The sequence below is a fragment of the Solanum stenotomum genome, chromosome 5 (genome assembly GCF_019186545.1).
Source record: "Solanum stenotomum isolate F172 chromosome 5, ASM1918654v1, whole genome shotgun sequence".
Taxonomy (NCBI): Eukaryota; Viridiplantae; Streptophyta; class Magnoliopsida; order Solanales; family Solanaceae; genus Solanum; species Solanum stenotomum.
In genome coordinates this window covers 15,502,942-15,518,701 of record NC_064286.1, presented here as the reverse complement: position 1 = coordinate 15,518,701, position 15,760 = coordinate 15,502,942, and the positions used below count along the sequence as shown (strand labels likewise).

The following is a 15,760-nucleotide window of genomic DNA, read 5'->3' as shown; positions in this document are numbered from 1 at the left end:
TTGAATTCTTATCGATATATCATTCTTTGTGTGATTTGACCCTGACTCTTAGTTGGATATTTTTATTGACAACGATCACTTATTCTCTTACTTGTTTTTTAGGATAGTTTGAGTGTTATCAAGATTCGATCATGATCTAGTTGGGTTACTATATTTCGACAACGATCACTTTATTTTTATTTGAGGGTATAATTTGGGTGGCATCATATCACCAAGTAGTTGCAAAGCTGTGTTGTATTATGATAAGTGCTAATGCTCCTAGATGTTTTGATGATCTCCTCACAAGTGCAGGGACCTGGTCCTCTGCAAAGTATGAATACTAGTCCAGCTGTCAAAGTGTTGTACAGCTGTAAAAGCTGCCTGCGTCAGAAAGTTGGTGAAGCTGCAGAGTACTTCACCAATTAGAAGCAAGGAGGTTGCTTGTACGTTTGGTAATAACTTTTCATGTCTAAATATATCCAAAAAAAAAAACTAATTCATTCATTCAAAAGGAGAGAGCCAGCACATATTCTCAAGAACTTATTAAGAGAAGTTTGCAAGGGACCTGGTCCCTGCAAGACTACGATGCGAAAGGACGACAAGACATTTGTCAGAAAAGCTGCCACTTCTGATGTGGTAGGTGCACAACTTTTCTAAACAGCAGGCTCTCAGCCAATGGGCGGTCCCAAGGAGTTTGTGTTCATTTTAATATAGTCTCTTCCAACAAAACACAAACTCAAGACTTGGCAAAACAAAAACTCAGATTTTCTCTGAAAAATTCACAAGCTTTAAAAGAAGGCCATCTTCAAGGAAGAACAATACTCATGCTCAACAAAGGGACCTGATAAAGTGTTGAAGCGTCGTTGTTGAGTTTGAGTTTTGTTAGTTTTTGCAACTTGAAATTTCTCAAGAACACTTGCAAAGACTCACTTTCAAGAAGTATTCTCCGGCAAACACAACTAGGAACTGATCAAGCTGCAAGCATCTGAGTGTGTCTTAGGAGTTATACTTCCGTGCTTATATTGTAAATTTGTTCCTAGTCTATAAAGGATTCAGATATTTGTTTCTGTGTGGAAAGGTCTAAGTCGGTTAGAGTTAGCTGATTTAGTGAGCAGTGTTGTATCTGCTCATTCAAAGTCTAAGTCATCTAGGAGCTAGTTGATTTAGCGGGCGGTGTGGTATCCGCTTAGCAAAGTCTAAGTTATCTAAGGGTGATAGCTTAGTGGGCAGTGTTGTATCTGATCTGGCTCATCTAAGTAATAGGAGGTATTGCTTAGAGTTGGGATTAGTAGGCTAATCTCGGTTTGTAAACTTGCTTTTACTTTTTCTTGGAGAAGATTAGTGAAAGAAGTTTGAAAAGTCCTGGCAGGCCAGGTCGTGGTTTTACTCCCTTGAGTAAGGAGGTTTTCACGTAAAGTTGTTGTGCAATCTTTACTTTCAGCACTTTGTTTATTTTATGTTATTGTAACTATGCTGAGGACCTGGTCCCATCTAGACTAGTGGACGCATACATTCCAACAAGTGGTATCAGAGCGGTACTTTTCATTTTGGTTAACACCAAGAAAAGAAAAAATCCAAAAGAAATGGCTGCTCCACCTAATATGGAAGAAGGTCAGTCTTCCACTAGACCACCACGTTTTAATGGTCAATATTATGACTGGTGGAAGAATCGAATGCATGACTACATCAACACTGAGGACACTGAGTTGTGGGACATCATTCTTGATGGACCATATATTCCTACAAAGGAGGTGAAGGTTGGAGAGCTCACCACTACAATTGTCAAAACTAGAAAGGAGTACAATGAGATGGATAGGAAAAAGATAGAGAAGAACTATAAAGCAAAGAAGATTCTAGTGTGTGGGATTGGATCCGATGAGTACAACAGAATTTCTGCCTGTAAATCAGCCAAAGAGATATGGAACTGTCTCCAAATAGCCCATGAGGGAATACAACGAGTAAAAGAGTCTAAGGTCGATATGCTTACGACTCAATACGAGAATTTTTGTATGAAGGAAGGTGAAACTATCTTTGAAATGAACTCAAGATTCACTTCCATCACCAACAAACTAAGATGCTTAGGTGAGCCCATTCCCTTAAGCAAACAAGTTCTCAAGATTCTCAAGATTCTTCCCAAGTCATGGGAAAGCAAAGTTGATGCTATAATAGAGGCAAAAGATCTGAAGACACTTTCCATGGATGAGCTGATTGGAAATCTCCAGACCTACGAGCTGAACAAAAAGCAGGGGACAAACATGAAGGAGGGAAAGAAGGAGAAATTTATTTCTCTAAAAAACTCACAAAATGATGCGACTCAGGAGGAGGATGAAATGGCCTATGTTACTAAAAGGTTTCAGAAAATCATCAAGAAACATGACGTCTTTCAAAAGAAGGCTTCGACCAGCAGAGCAACAAACGCAAATGACCTTTATCATAAATGTGGCAAACCTGGTCATTTTATGAGGGACTGTCCCAGCCAGAAGCAGGAAACTCAGAACTTCAGACCTCGTAAGAAGGACCTGGTCCCAGACAGTGCTCGGAGAAAGGCTCATGCTGATCAGTTGGTGAGAAAAGCCTTTGCTGTCTGGGGAAATGATTCAAGTGAGTCAGAAGAAGATGTAGAAAGTTATGAAGATGTTTCAATGATGGCTATTAAAGATGATGAAAATGTCTTCAATTCCATCTTCTCATTAATGGCAAAGTCTAATGATGAAGAGGGTCTAAATGAGGTAACTCTTTTTTATCTTAAAGATGATCTAGATACTCTTCCCATTAAAAATTTGAGGAAACTTGCTGCATTGCTTATTGACTCTGTTGATGAACGAACCACTGAAAACTTAATGTTGAATGAAAAAATAAGTTTGTGTGAGGATGAGAACTCTACTCTCATGTCTCAAGTTTCTGAAATGGGTGTAAGAATAGGGACTCTAGAAACAAACAACATTATACCTGAAAAGGAACCTGATACCTCAGTAGGTGGAAAGAGAAAGCTTAGCATCTTTGAGGAAGAACTGGAAGAAAAGCTTAAAATCCTTGAGTCCAAGTTAGTTGCTTCTCTTGAAACAAATTTTCAACTGAGAAAGGATCTGAGTAAGGATCTGAGTAAGGTCAAAGAGGAGTTAAGTCACTCTCTAAAATGGACTGACTCTTCTAAGATACTCTCTAATCTATCTAATCAGAGTTTCAATGGAAAGAAAGGGTTGGGACGCAGACCAATAGAACCTCCTTATAATCCTCATAGCAAATATGTGTATGTATCTGACAATCTGTTGTGCACTCACTGTGGGCGTAATGGTCATCTAAAAGAAAAGTGTGAGACTCTGAGAAAAGCAAAAGAAAAGCATGAGAAATTTGTCAGATCTGAAAACAATGATAAAAGGGAACTCAAGGGACCTGGTCCCCGTTATCAGTTCAGTAAGAACACTTTGCCCCCTGGACAGGAAGGTTTCTTATTAAGCCTTTTGATAGTTATTGGGAACTCCGTCTGAAGTGGGTTCCCAAGTCTAATAAGTGATTCTTGTGCAGAAGAGAGGGAGCAGTCAATGCTGGTACATGAATAGTGGATGCTCAAGGCATATGACTGGAAATACTCTTAACTTCCTCTCTTTGGAAGCACACCAAGGTGGTGGTGTGTCATTTGGTAGCGGAAAGAAAAGTTTTATTCTTGGTATTGGCAAAATAGGTTGAACTGTAGATCATTCCATAGAAAGTGTACACTATGTGGATGGTCTGAAGTTTTATCTCTTAAGCGTATTTCATATTTGCAACAAGGGAAATGAAGTCAAGTTCATGTCTGAAGGGAAACAACTCGTCATGTCTGAGTGCTCAAACTGATGATGCAAATCTTTGGCATAGACTACTGGGTCATGTAAGTACCTCTTTACTTAACAAGCTTGTTGCAGGGGACCTGGTCCGCGGACTGCCAAAGCTGAAGTTCTCAAATGACAAAGTCTGTGATGCCTGTGCAAAAGGCAAACAAACAAGATTTTCTTTCAAGGCAAAGAAAGGTGTGAGCACTACCAAACCTTTGGAACTTCTCCATATGAATCTGTGTGAACCTGTTAGAATTCAAAGCAGAGGAGGAGTGATGAAGGGAGACCGTGAGATGGAGGAGCTGATCAAGGAAAGGGAAGACAAGGATATCCTAAATCCTGGAAACAAACAGGTTGCAAAGAAAATTGCTGCAGATCTCACGGGAGCACCTGGTCCTTTTGATACTACCTAGAAGGTTCCATCTCAAAATCATGAAGATGATGATGCTGAATTTGATGCTGAAATCGAAGAAGAGTTGATCAGAAAGTCCAGATGGAAACATTAATCCTCACATCCATTGGACAATCTCATCTCTCCACGTAACTCTGGAATTCAAACAAGATCCAGGACAAGAAATCTAGTTGCATATTCAGCCTTATGTCATCCATTGAACCAAGAAACATCAATGAGGCTCTACAGGATGCAGATTGGGTAACATCAATGCAAGAAGAACTCCGTCAGTTTGAGAGGAGCAAAGTGTGGCACCTGGTCCCCCGACCTATCAACAGAACAGTTTTTGGAACAAGATGGATCTTCAGAATTGTGATAGCATTTGCTGCTCATATGGAATTCAAGCTCTTTCAAATGGATATCAAGAGTGCCTTCTTGAATGAGAATCTAAAGGAAGAAGTGCATGTCAAACAGCCCCCAGGCTTTGAAGATACAGAACTGCCAAATCATGTGCTGAAATTAGACAAGGCTCTATATGGGTTGAAACAAGCTCCCAGAGCTTGGTATGAACGTCTATCAATAATTCTTCTTGCAAATAGGTTCAAAAGAGAAATTTGCTGATCTGATGAGAAGTGAGTTTGAAATGAGCATGACGGGAAAAACTCACTTTCTTCCTAGGCCTGCAAATCAAATAGTTTGTTCAGGGTACCTCTATATGTCAAGAAAAATACATCAAGGAACTGCTTTGAAAGTTCAATCTGATTAAAGAAAAAGTTCTTGACACTCCCATGAGCACAAGTGTGAAGCTGGACTTAGATAAAGATGGAGTTGAGGTAAATCAGACTATGTATAGGGGAATTATTGGGTCACTCTTTTACCTCACAGCAAGCAGACCAGCCATAGTGTTCTGTGTAGGAATGTGTGCAAGATTTCAAGCAGCACCAAAGGAGTTTCACCTGAAGGCAGCCAAACGAATCCTAAGATACTTGAAGGGAACTCAGGACCTGGTCCTCTTCTACCTAATAGGTGACTCACCTGATCTAATTGGTTTTGCAGATGCTGACTATGCAGGCTTTCTTGTAGATCGAAAGAGTACATCAGGCATGGCACATTTTCTTGGATCATCACTGATTTCCTGAGGGACAATGTTGAGAAGCAAAATGTGGTGATGAAGTTCTGTAAGACTAAAGATCAGCTGACTGATATCTTTACAAAGTCATTGAGTAAAGAATGTTTCATTAAAAACAGGACGAGGCTGGGGATGCACAAGATTACCTGATTCCTTGACAAGTTCGCACAAAAATCTTCTATTTTGATTATGTTATGGAGGGCAGGTATCTATACTTGTTTTAATGCTTGTCACTTAAGAATTCACTTCTGGTACCTTAATGCAGGTATACACTCATGGTGTGTCTAGTTGAAGGGAAGATTAAATCATACAGACAGGGTTGCAAACTAAAAAGGGGACCTGGTCCTCCTAAGGTTAGTATCACTTACGCTACACTGTCTGTATGTCAACATCACTGCCACGTGTCCCTCGCCCATTCATCGTGTCAGTTTCAGACGTCTTTTTGCTTTTAAACCAAAGGTCGCTACTGTTTGGGGACCCAATGTCTTTTTGGTTTTAGATAACACTTCTCTTAGTGAATCAAATTCACTAATCCCCTTTCCAAAGCTTTTCACTCTTTCTCAAAATGCCTAACTCTAATTCTTCTTCAAAAATCCCTAACTCCCAAGAAGTTGAAAATCCTAGTTCATTCAACTTCTCATTTCCTACTCCAGAAGGCTGCAAAGAAATCTCCTGTGAAAAGGGAGAAAGTTAGAAAATAGGTGGCTGAAAATTAAAACTCATAAAGGGACTAGGTACTAGGGCGCAAAAACTAAGTGAAGAAAAGGAAATGACAAGGGAAGAGCGGTTAACATCGCGACTACTGTCAGGAATGTTGAAACATGTCTGGATAAAGAAATATTAGGGATCATTTTAGGGGTTCTTATGGAAGGAATTCAAACGATTGAAGGTTGTAAACCATCCAGTGACTTCACAAACTGCGGAGATGTCAAGAATGCAGGGTTACCAAAAAGGTTTCTCAAAGGGGAATATCAATTTTTTTTCCGTTCATCAACAAGGTGTTAGTGCCTAGAACTGAAAAGAGAACAGTGGCATCTGCTGCTGATCTTTTTCTCATGGAGAAACTTGATGAACTTGAAAAGATCAACCTCTCTGCCATTATGCTGGAATGTGAGTGTGTTAAAGGAAAATCTAGGGGCAGATCTCAAGTGACAAATGTTCTAGAGTAGCAAACTACTCTTAAATGGGAAGTAACTGATCTCACTGAGATTCTGAATGACTAGGAGGCTGAAACCCCTAAACTGAAGTCTGAATTGTAGAAGGCGGTTTCGAGAGGACCTAGTACCAGCGATGGAAATGAGCAGGTGTTGCAAAAGTTGAGGGATGAAAATGAAAGGCTACTGAAGACAAATGCATCACCCAGTAAGGAAGTTAAGGCTCTCAACATACAGCTTATCAAGGCTCATGAGGATGCAAATGAGCATCTGTCTATGTTTATGCGCACCCTCAATCCATTTCCCCTTCCGTCCTAAAAGTGTCTTGTTTCCTTAGTTTCCCTTTTTGTTCTTCAATCCTGATTAAAACTCTTGTGGCTTTGTGTTTGTTTTGCTTGACTACAGTGGTCCGTATTTGTGATCTAATGTTATTTATGTTTCTCCCCTGTTCATGTGTGGCTTAATATTCTCTTTATGCTTACATACAACACATATTCTGTGTGGCCCAAGGCCCTGAATTCTTTATTGTCTTGCATTTAACTTGAATATGTTTACTGCATCACCTTTTCAATGATGTCAAAAGGGGGAAGTTTTGTTGTAAAGTTGGTTGTGGAATAGGGGCACTGAACTAAGGGGGAACTATGGTTGTTAGGGGCATTGAACTAAGGGGGAACGAACTGTGGTTGTTACTGGTGCACTAACAAAGGGGGAATTTGTTATGTATTTGAATGAATGTTTGTTCCCTCACGTGAGGAGTTATGCAGGTTGTTTGTCATCATCAAAAAAGGGGAAAATGATAAGTGCTAATGCTCCTAGATGTTTTGATGATCTCCTCACAAGTGCAGGGACCTGGTCCTCTGCAAAGTATGAATACTCGTCCAGCTGTCAAAGTGTTGTACAGCTGTAAAAGCTGCCTGCGTCAGAAAGTTGGTGAAGCTGCAGAGTACTTCACCAGTCAGAAGCAAGAAGGTTGCTTGTACGTTTGGTAATAATTTTTCATGTCTAAATATATCCAAAAAAAAAAAAAACTAATTCATTCATTCAAAAGGAGAGAGCCAACACATATTCTCAAGAACTTATTAAGATAAGTTTGCAAGGGACCTGGTCCCTGCAAGACTGCGATGCGAAAGGACGACAAGACATTTGTCAGAAAAGCTGCCACTTCTGATGTGGTAGGTGTACAACTTTTCTAAACAACAGGCTCTCAGCCAATGGGCGGTCCCAAGGAGTTTGTGTTCATTTTAATATAGTCTCTTCCAACAAAACACAAACTCAAGACTTGGCAAAACAAAAACTCAGATTTTCTCTGAAAAATTCACAAGCTTTAAAAGAAGGTCATCTTCAAGGAAGAACAATACTCATGCTCAACAAAGGGACCTGATAAAGTGTTGAAGGGTCGTTGTTGAGTTTGAGTTTTGTTAGTTTTTGCAACTTGAAATTTCTCAAGAACACTTGCAAAGACTCACTTTCAAGAAGTATTCTCCGGCAAACACAACTAGGAACTGATCAAGCTGCAAGCATCTGAGTGTGTCTTAGGAGTTATACTTCCGTGCTTATATTGTAAATTTGTTCCTAGTCTATAAAGGATTCAGATATTTGTTTCTGTGTGGAAAGGTCTAAGTTGGTTAGAGTTAGCTGATTTAGTGAGCAGTGTTGTATCTGCTCATTCAAAGTCTAAGTCATCTAGGAGCTAGTTGATTTAGTGGGCGGTGTGGTATCCGCTTAGCAAAGTCTAAGTTATCTAAGGGTGATAGCTTAGTGGGCAGTGTTGTATCTGATCTGGCTCATCTAAGTAATAGGAGGTATTGCTTAGAGTTGGGATTAGTAGGCTAATCTCGGTTTGTAAACTTGCTTTTACTTTTGCTTGGAGAAGATTAGTGAAAGAAGTTTGAAAAGTCCTGGCAGGCCAGGTCGTGGTTTTACTCCCTTGAGCAAGGAGGTTTCCACGTAAAGTTGTTGTGCAATCTTTACTTTCAGCACTTTGTTTATTTTCTGTTATTGTAACTGTGCTGAGGACCTGGTCCCATCTAGACTAGTGGACGCATACATTCCAACATATTAAATCCCCTTTTTGCTAATATAACACCACTTTGACATTGTCAAGATACTTGAATAAAATAATATTTTTTGTTATTTTAATTCTAAGGACACACATAGATACTAATGTGCCTCGAAAAATGCTAGTATGCCTACTATAACCAAACATGGAAAAAGAACCACAACCTACAAGTCAGAGACCAAATGAGTTGGCAAAAGAGTCAGATACTAAATATATACAATTAAAAACACAATGGAAACTTGGGCACATTATTATATTCATACCCATAATTCCAGCCATTCATGGATACCATATATATACTATACTAGATTTCACTTACAAAATCAGAAGGGCGTGGAATTGTTACATGACAAAGGACAAACATAATTATCAAAAAAGTGTTTTTTTCAAATTCATTAGTCAAATACAAACGGCTACTTTTTGAAAATATTTTTCAAACCATACATGTTTGAGTAAGCAGATTTTGATAATTTGGTAAAACAGACTAAAAATTAAATATCCAAACAAATGACATGTCTCAAAATTTAGTCTATCAATATAAAAGATAATAGCAATTACATATCTCATGGTCTTGAGATTCTCAAAAGTCACACAAAGGGAACACAACATCTTTCAAACATATTGATTTGTCTAAGTTTTAAAATCTCCAAAAATAAAAACACATAGACTAAGGAATCATAATTTTAACTAGAGCAACCCAATGCTTCTTTGATCTTTAAAATCGTAGATCTCAAAAGGTTATGAACATAAGTCACCCCCTCCATATGTTGCTGCTGGGAGATTAAATTATTATTGACACAAATCAATTTTTGAAAAGTCACTGTCAAAATTGAACCATTTCTTGCATTTTCATTATTGTCCTTGTCTGAGACGAGGTGACCGTCGGGACTTATAATGATACCTGAGGGCAAAATGAAAATTTTTTTTGCATCACCTCCTTTGACAATTGAAGTGATTGTTGGCATATTTATGGGTGCATAGATTAAAAAAGCTCCCATTTCATCGATGCTTGACTCTTGAAAATTGACATGTTGTTCTCAATTTGCATATGAGGCTGCATATACATTACAATAATTTAAGATATATTAGTACTATAAAGAATAAGAATTTGTGACGGTCGATTTCTATTGCTAAAACAAAACTTTTGTCTTTGATCTCATCTAATAACTTATTATCAAATAATCTTGTTAGCTATAGCTTATAAGCAAACAATCTCATATATATATATATATATATATATATAACTAGTCCACCTAAAAGAAAGAAAGAATGAAAAACTGAAATTATTAATTGAGAAAAAAGACAAATACAACTTGCTATAATAGGCTATGTTATGATAATTGAAGAAGATTTTCAAATTGTGAGTGTATATAAATTAAACACGGCAAAAGCTAGTCCTTATTTGTGTGTGTTTAATTTACTACTACTCAAAAGTGAAATTAGACAATAAAAAATATCTTTTGATTTGATAATCAAATATTACAAAATAAAGGCAAAAAAGATACAAATTAGAAAATTTTGGTATCTCTACATGTGAAAACAAGATGAATCATAATCATAAGTAATTTTATTTGATTCTGGAGAAATAGTGAAATACCATTACTTGATAAATTATGCAAAAAAAAAAGGTAAACTATAAATAAATAAATATGACAAATACCTGCATGATTGTAATACTATTTTTTGGAAAAGTTTCTGTTAGTAGCCGCTCTATCTCAGTCATCATATTTCCACCGGACTAAAAAAAACAAATCAAACAATAAATTAACTTATAATTTGATGGTCATAAATTAGTTCATGAGATAAGTATTACGATTAATGAGACCATATGATAGAAATAAAAATAAAAGAAGGTCAAACACATAAACAACCCATTTGACTTGCCCCTAAATTTGTTTTTTGCACTTCAACTCAATATTTTTTTTTCATTTTAATCCTCCAACTTCAAGTTTCATGTACCATTTAAATACAAATTATTTTATCAAGTATATAAAAGAAATAAATAGGGGAAAAAATTGTTAACAATAAAAATGTTAAATAATAGTGTTCAAAAGGATCTCCCTCCCGCTTTAAACGATGAGTTATCTCATCAATCTGTCTAGTCAATATTTTGTGTTTAAATGGTACATGAAAACTGAAGTTGGGGTTTAAAATGAATCAACGTTGAGTTGGGGTGACAAAATAAAAGAAATTATGCACAATTAGTGCCAAGAGCTGAACATATAGATAACATCATATGGGAGCCCTATATTAGCAAATCAAATTGAATTTAGGGTTTTATCTTAACGGTTTTGAAGATTCTTAATATTGAACTCATTCTACTTTTGATATTATGAGTTCATTCTCAAATTTATTGAAATTATTATGAATTTCACATGAAAATCAATTCAGGAAATTGATAAAATTAAAGTTAATCTACAAGGGTAATTTTAGGGATCGTTTGGTTAAGAATAAAGTTATACATAGATTGATAATGCAAAAATTATGCTTTATCAAATGTTTGATTCGTTACATTAGAATTGAATAGACAGTGCAAAGATACATACCGTCAGATCTCTATATAACAACAATATTTCACTATAACATCTAACTTTCTTTGGAATCAATATCAATATCCAATTATATTAATATGTTCTCTATAACAACATTTCTATTTCATAACTAAAATAATTTCTTAACAAACCACGTCATTAAAAGTGGTTAGCTACATACCTGACATCTTGTCTTGTCATCTTTGAGGAAATCAAAAATAGTTTCAAATGGAAGAGGAAGCCATTGGGAAGTAGCAACAGTGACAATGAAGCCGTTTGATTGGGTAATTTCATCATTTTGTCTTATAAAAACTCTATCTCCATTATTCAACTGTGATAACGCTTTAAAATCTAATTTATTTTTCATGCTTAGGACTTGACAGAAACGTAACTCTTCACCATCCTCTGAGATAATTGCCACACATTTTTCATCTCTTCTAGTATATCATTAATCACTGAAAATTTTTTAAAAACAAAACAAATATAGTATTGACTTATCAAATTAGGGTGTGTTTGGTGTAATGGAAGCCAATTTTCACAGAACGATTTGTTTTTGGAAAAACATTTTGAATTTTTTTTGATGAAGATTGATTCATGATAATAATATAGCAAATTAGATAGTGTTTGATGAGATTTTCGAGTGTTAAAGATGATAGTAATGTCCTAGTGTTGTTAAAGTATTCATATAATGTTAAAAGTTAAGATAATTGTGAATGAAAATGACTTTTCCCAAAAAAAGAAGAAGTGAAAAGTAATCATTTTTTCTGCTCCTTTGGTTAGAAAATATTCTCTAGAAAATGACTAATTTTTAAAAGAAAAATCAATATATATATAACACATCGCTATAGAACTTTAAGGACATGTTTGGAGTTCAAATTTGAGATAATTAAAAAGAAAAATGACTTTCACACAAATAAAAGAGGTGATCATTTTTCAGCCCTTTTACATAGAAAATATTTCTCTAGTCATACATAAAAAATAACATATGTTTTTAAGAAACAAAACTTTTGCACCAAACACTTTTAAAAAGAAGGTCACGTTTCAGATAAACAAAGAAAAAATAGATGAATTTGACCCCATCAAGATTTTTTTTAAAACAAAGCCACCATGAGGTGACGGAAAATTTGACATAGATCCTTATCATATCTTATAAATTAACATTTAAAATGCAACAAGTATGTAAAGAAGGGGATATAAAGTCGAACCTCTTTTGAGATAGTGCCTAGTTGGACATGTTGCACCCCTTGCATAATTATATCTCTCAGACATCCTTTGAAGTGTAACAATCCATCTTTTAGCTCCATATATTTGACAATCCAACAAGAAGTCTCTAAAGATATGATCAACCTGATTTTTTCATCTACTTGAACATGCTCAATCCACGTAATCTACAAGAGAAAAAGTAATTAAAAAAGAAAAGAAGAAATATTATTTTGATAATTGAAAACACTTCTCATAGGAATGTATGTTGAAAATTCATTTTTCTTATTAATGGATGGTATAAGGTAAAGATTATTGAAGACCATATAAGGGGACAACTATTCATCCTATCTTGTTTGTATTTGAGTATTTGGGGGCATGAACAACATAATATGGGTAGTTGTTTAACATTGTTAAAGTAAGAATAAATATATATTTAACGATTTTGATTTAACATCTTTAAAAATTGGTTACTGAATTGATGCAATCCTAAAATATAACTTATAAGGTTGTTGGAGGGATTTTCCAAGGTTATACACGAAGACAAAATGATCATTTTCTAAACAAATAACAGGGACACTTTAAACAGCCCCAACACATGTTCAAAACTAAATATTTGAAGCATGAACAACATTACATAAAAATCTGAAATTGGATAAATAAAAGGTAATGATAGATTTGATTCTTATGTCATATTAAGAAAAATAGACATCATGAGACAAGCATCAGTACATGTAAGCTTTTACCTATGTAACATACTCCTTAGAAAATAAACTACATGTAAATAGTCATATATTCCATAGATTTGAGCTGTGGAAACCCCTTTTGCAAATATGCAAGGTGAATCTATGTCCTTGAGGTCCAATCATTCCTCGAAATTCGTGCATAGTAAAAGATTAATGCACCAAACTATCTTATTATATAAACAATTATAATACTGATAATATATATATATATAGAGAGAGAGAGTCTTACCATACTTTTGTCATCACCTATATCTTGAATTACACAATCAGAAGGAAACTTCCAAGCATAAGAAGTTACACAAGTTTGACTCTCTTTGAATAAATCATATGAAACATCCACCATTATCCATGTTGTTTGATTAAGTTGTTTACAACAATGTATGAAGAAAAAATCTCTAGCTTCCACTAGAGGAGATAAAATATGCAACTTTTCACACATCTGTTTTCAAGAAACAAGAAAAAATTAGATCATTTTTACGAAATAATTTTAATATTTATTTAATTTTTAGGAAAAATAACATAAAAGATTGTTTATCATTTTACCAATTGTATAGAACCTCCCATATTTCAAGAATCAAGAACTTCAAGAATACTAGCGTTTGTGACTATAGTAGGAAACATGTTCATCCAACTGATCTGCATATATAAAATCAATTATTTTAAGAATATGATTCATGATTAAATAATAATAATTATGCCTCAATATATTTTCAAGTAATTAAGGGCGTCCATGTAAATACTCATTGTACATGTCTATCGCTCCATTAAAATCATCTTAATCTATATTGTATTGGAGAATATTAAAAAATAAAATGACCTATTCAAAGTAGCCATGAATTCAAAGGAAATGAGGAATGACCAACAAATTTACAAGTCATTGAAAAATAGTCAATTTGGAACCCACGACATAAGTGCGTTAGATTTCAAAAAATCATGACAGATTCTCTCTCTTTCTCAAGTTCCAAAATCTATACCAATTGCATGGTATGTTTCAACATCAAAAGCGGCCAGTTTTCAATATATTCTCAAACACTTAATACTTTTCAAAAATCTATCCAGAAAAGTGGCTAGCAGACACAATTTTTACTCTACAAAACACATGATCGAGAGCTATATATATAATTGAGCATGCTTTACACCCTACTACAGACACATTCTAAAGTTGTATCAACTTAAGTTTAATGAAGACAATAGCATTTATGAACTGAACTATTATAACATAAAAATATTTAAGAAACTTACCGAATCAAGAAAAATTTGGATCAACTCAATTGCAGTCATAGACACAACTCCACAATCCTTTGTTGACTCTATTCGAGCAGTTGATGATTTATAAGGTCGATTTGGATTTGGAAATATTCTATCATAACTCTCACGATGAATGAACCACCTCTCATCAGTTGGTGATTTTACCCAAATTGGATCATCAACATTCAAAAGTCCAAGCATTTCATTCATAGCAGGAACAACTATCTCACAAATAACCGAGTTCTCCCCATTTTCATGATGTAACCGATAATTTTCTTGTGTTAATGAGGACACTATTGGGATATTATTGATATTTATTGAATGTGCTCCAAAGTTATTATTATGATGAGTATTTTCTTGATGAAATGGAGGATGATATCCAATGGGAGAACCACATAAATTCTTGCTCAACAAACTCTTATCAAGGGGATTTGTTGCTGATTCAAAAGTAGCTTTTGGTGGTGCCAAATTTGAACCCGTCACAGAAAACTTTCCACCAAAACATGAGATGATATTTAATAATCTTGTACGCTACAAAATTACAAAAAAAATAATAACAATTATTCAGTTAAGTTACTTGCTAAATATGTAATTATTTATAATAAAATAATTTTGAAAGATGGAATAAATAATTTGCTATCAATGTATATAACGTAAATTCTTTTTATTCAATTAATTGACTATGAGATGAAGGTGATCTCACTTGTATAGGGCATGCAAAATTCATAAGCATCAAACATAGACAAATCCAGAATTCAACTAAGGTAACAAATAAAGGGGGAAAATGTGCAAGAAATAAGAGAAATTAGTAACCCCAAGGAGAAGCTGGACGAAGATAAAAAAGATGTTATCAAAAGAAAGAAGAAGAACAAAAGTTTGGCTACTAATGCCTAGGAAAGAAACCAAGAAATGATATGAATAATGTTACCAATAATGATGGGAAACAAAAGGGGAAAGAACTTTAACATGAAGAGGATCGGGCTAGTTCTTGCAAAAGGGAAGAACATGTCACAAGTACAAAGTCCAAAGTCCAGCAATGAACAAATTGAACAAGAGATCAATTAAGGGGGATACAATTTCATCAGAAATAGAAGAAGAAAAAAAGACCAAGTTCTACTTAAAGTTAGTAAAAATCCTATTGGTAAGCCAAGGCAAATAGTAAATAAAAAGTACTTGATAACCACCAATCTCAGCAGACACCTCAAACATTTCAAATAAGCAAGATTAGGCTTAGAACAATCTGGACCATACTCAGAAGGCATCCAATAAACAAGAGGTCACAAATTTTTATGACAAGAATTGGGAGTAGATTACTAATAAAACTAAAAATAATGAAGAAGAACAAAAATCCTAGGAGGAGAGAAATATTCAGACTACAATAATCTGGTCATCAATAATTGGGACGACAAAATAGGTATTAAAAAATAAGCTGAATGAAGATGGAGAAGTTGCTTGAAACAAAACCCGATTAGTAACTCAAGGATACTCACAACAAAAAGAAGTCAACTATG

The 15,760-nt window shown here is 35.0% G+C and overlaps 1 protein-coding gene and 1 pseudogene across 1 annotated transcript; one reads left to right on the top strand and one right to left on the bottom strand.

Annotated features, from left to right (window-relative positions):
- Positions 1-1,562: 1,562 nt before the first annotated feature.
- LOC125863713 (uncharacterized) lies at positions 1,563-3,467 on the top strand. The gene has a single exon (XM_049543739.1). The coding sequence runs from the start codon at positions 1,563-1,565 to the stop codon at positions 3,465-3,467; it is 1,905 nt and encodes a 634-aa protein (XP_049399696.1).
- A 5,740-nt stretch (positions 3,468-9,207) lies between these two features.
- Positions 9,208-15,458, bottom strand: LOC125863711 (homeobox-leucine zipper protein HDG8-like; annotated as a pseudogene).
- Between the last annotated feature and the right edge of the window lie 302 nt (positions 15,459-15,760).

Bases quoted from the DNA above. Each gene is read 5' to 3' on its own strand.
- LOC125863713 (XM_049543739.1), top strand. From the start codon at position 1,563: ATGGCTGCTCCACCTAATATGGAAGAAGGTCAGTCTTCCACTAGACCA.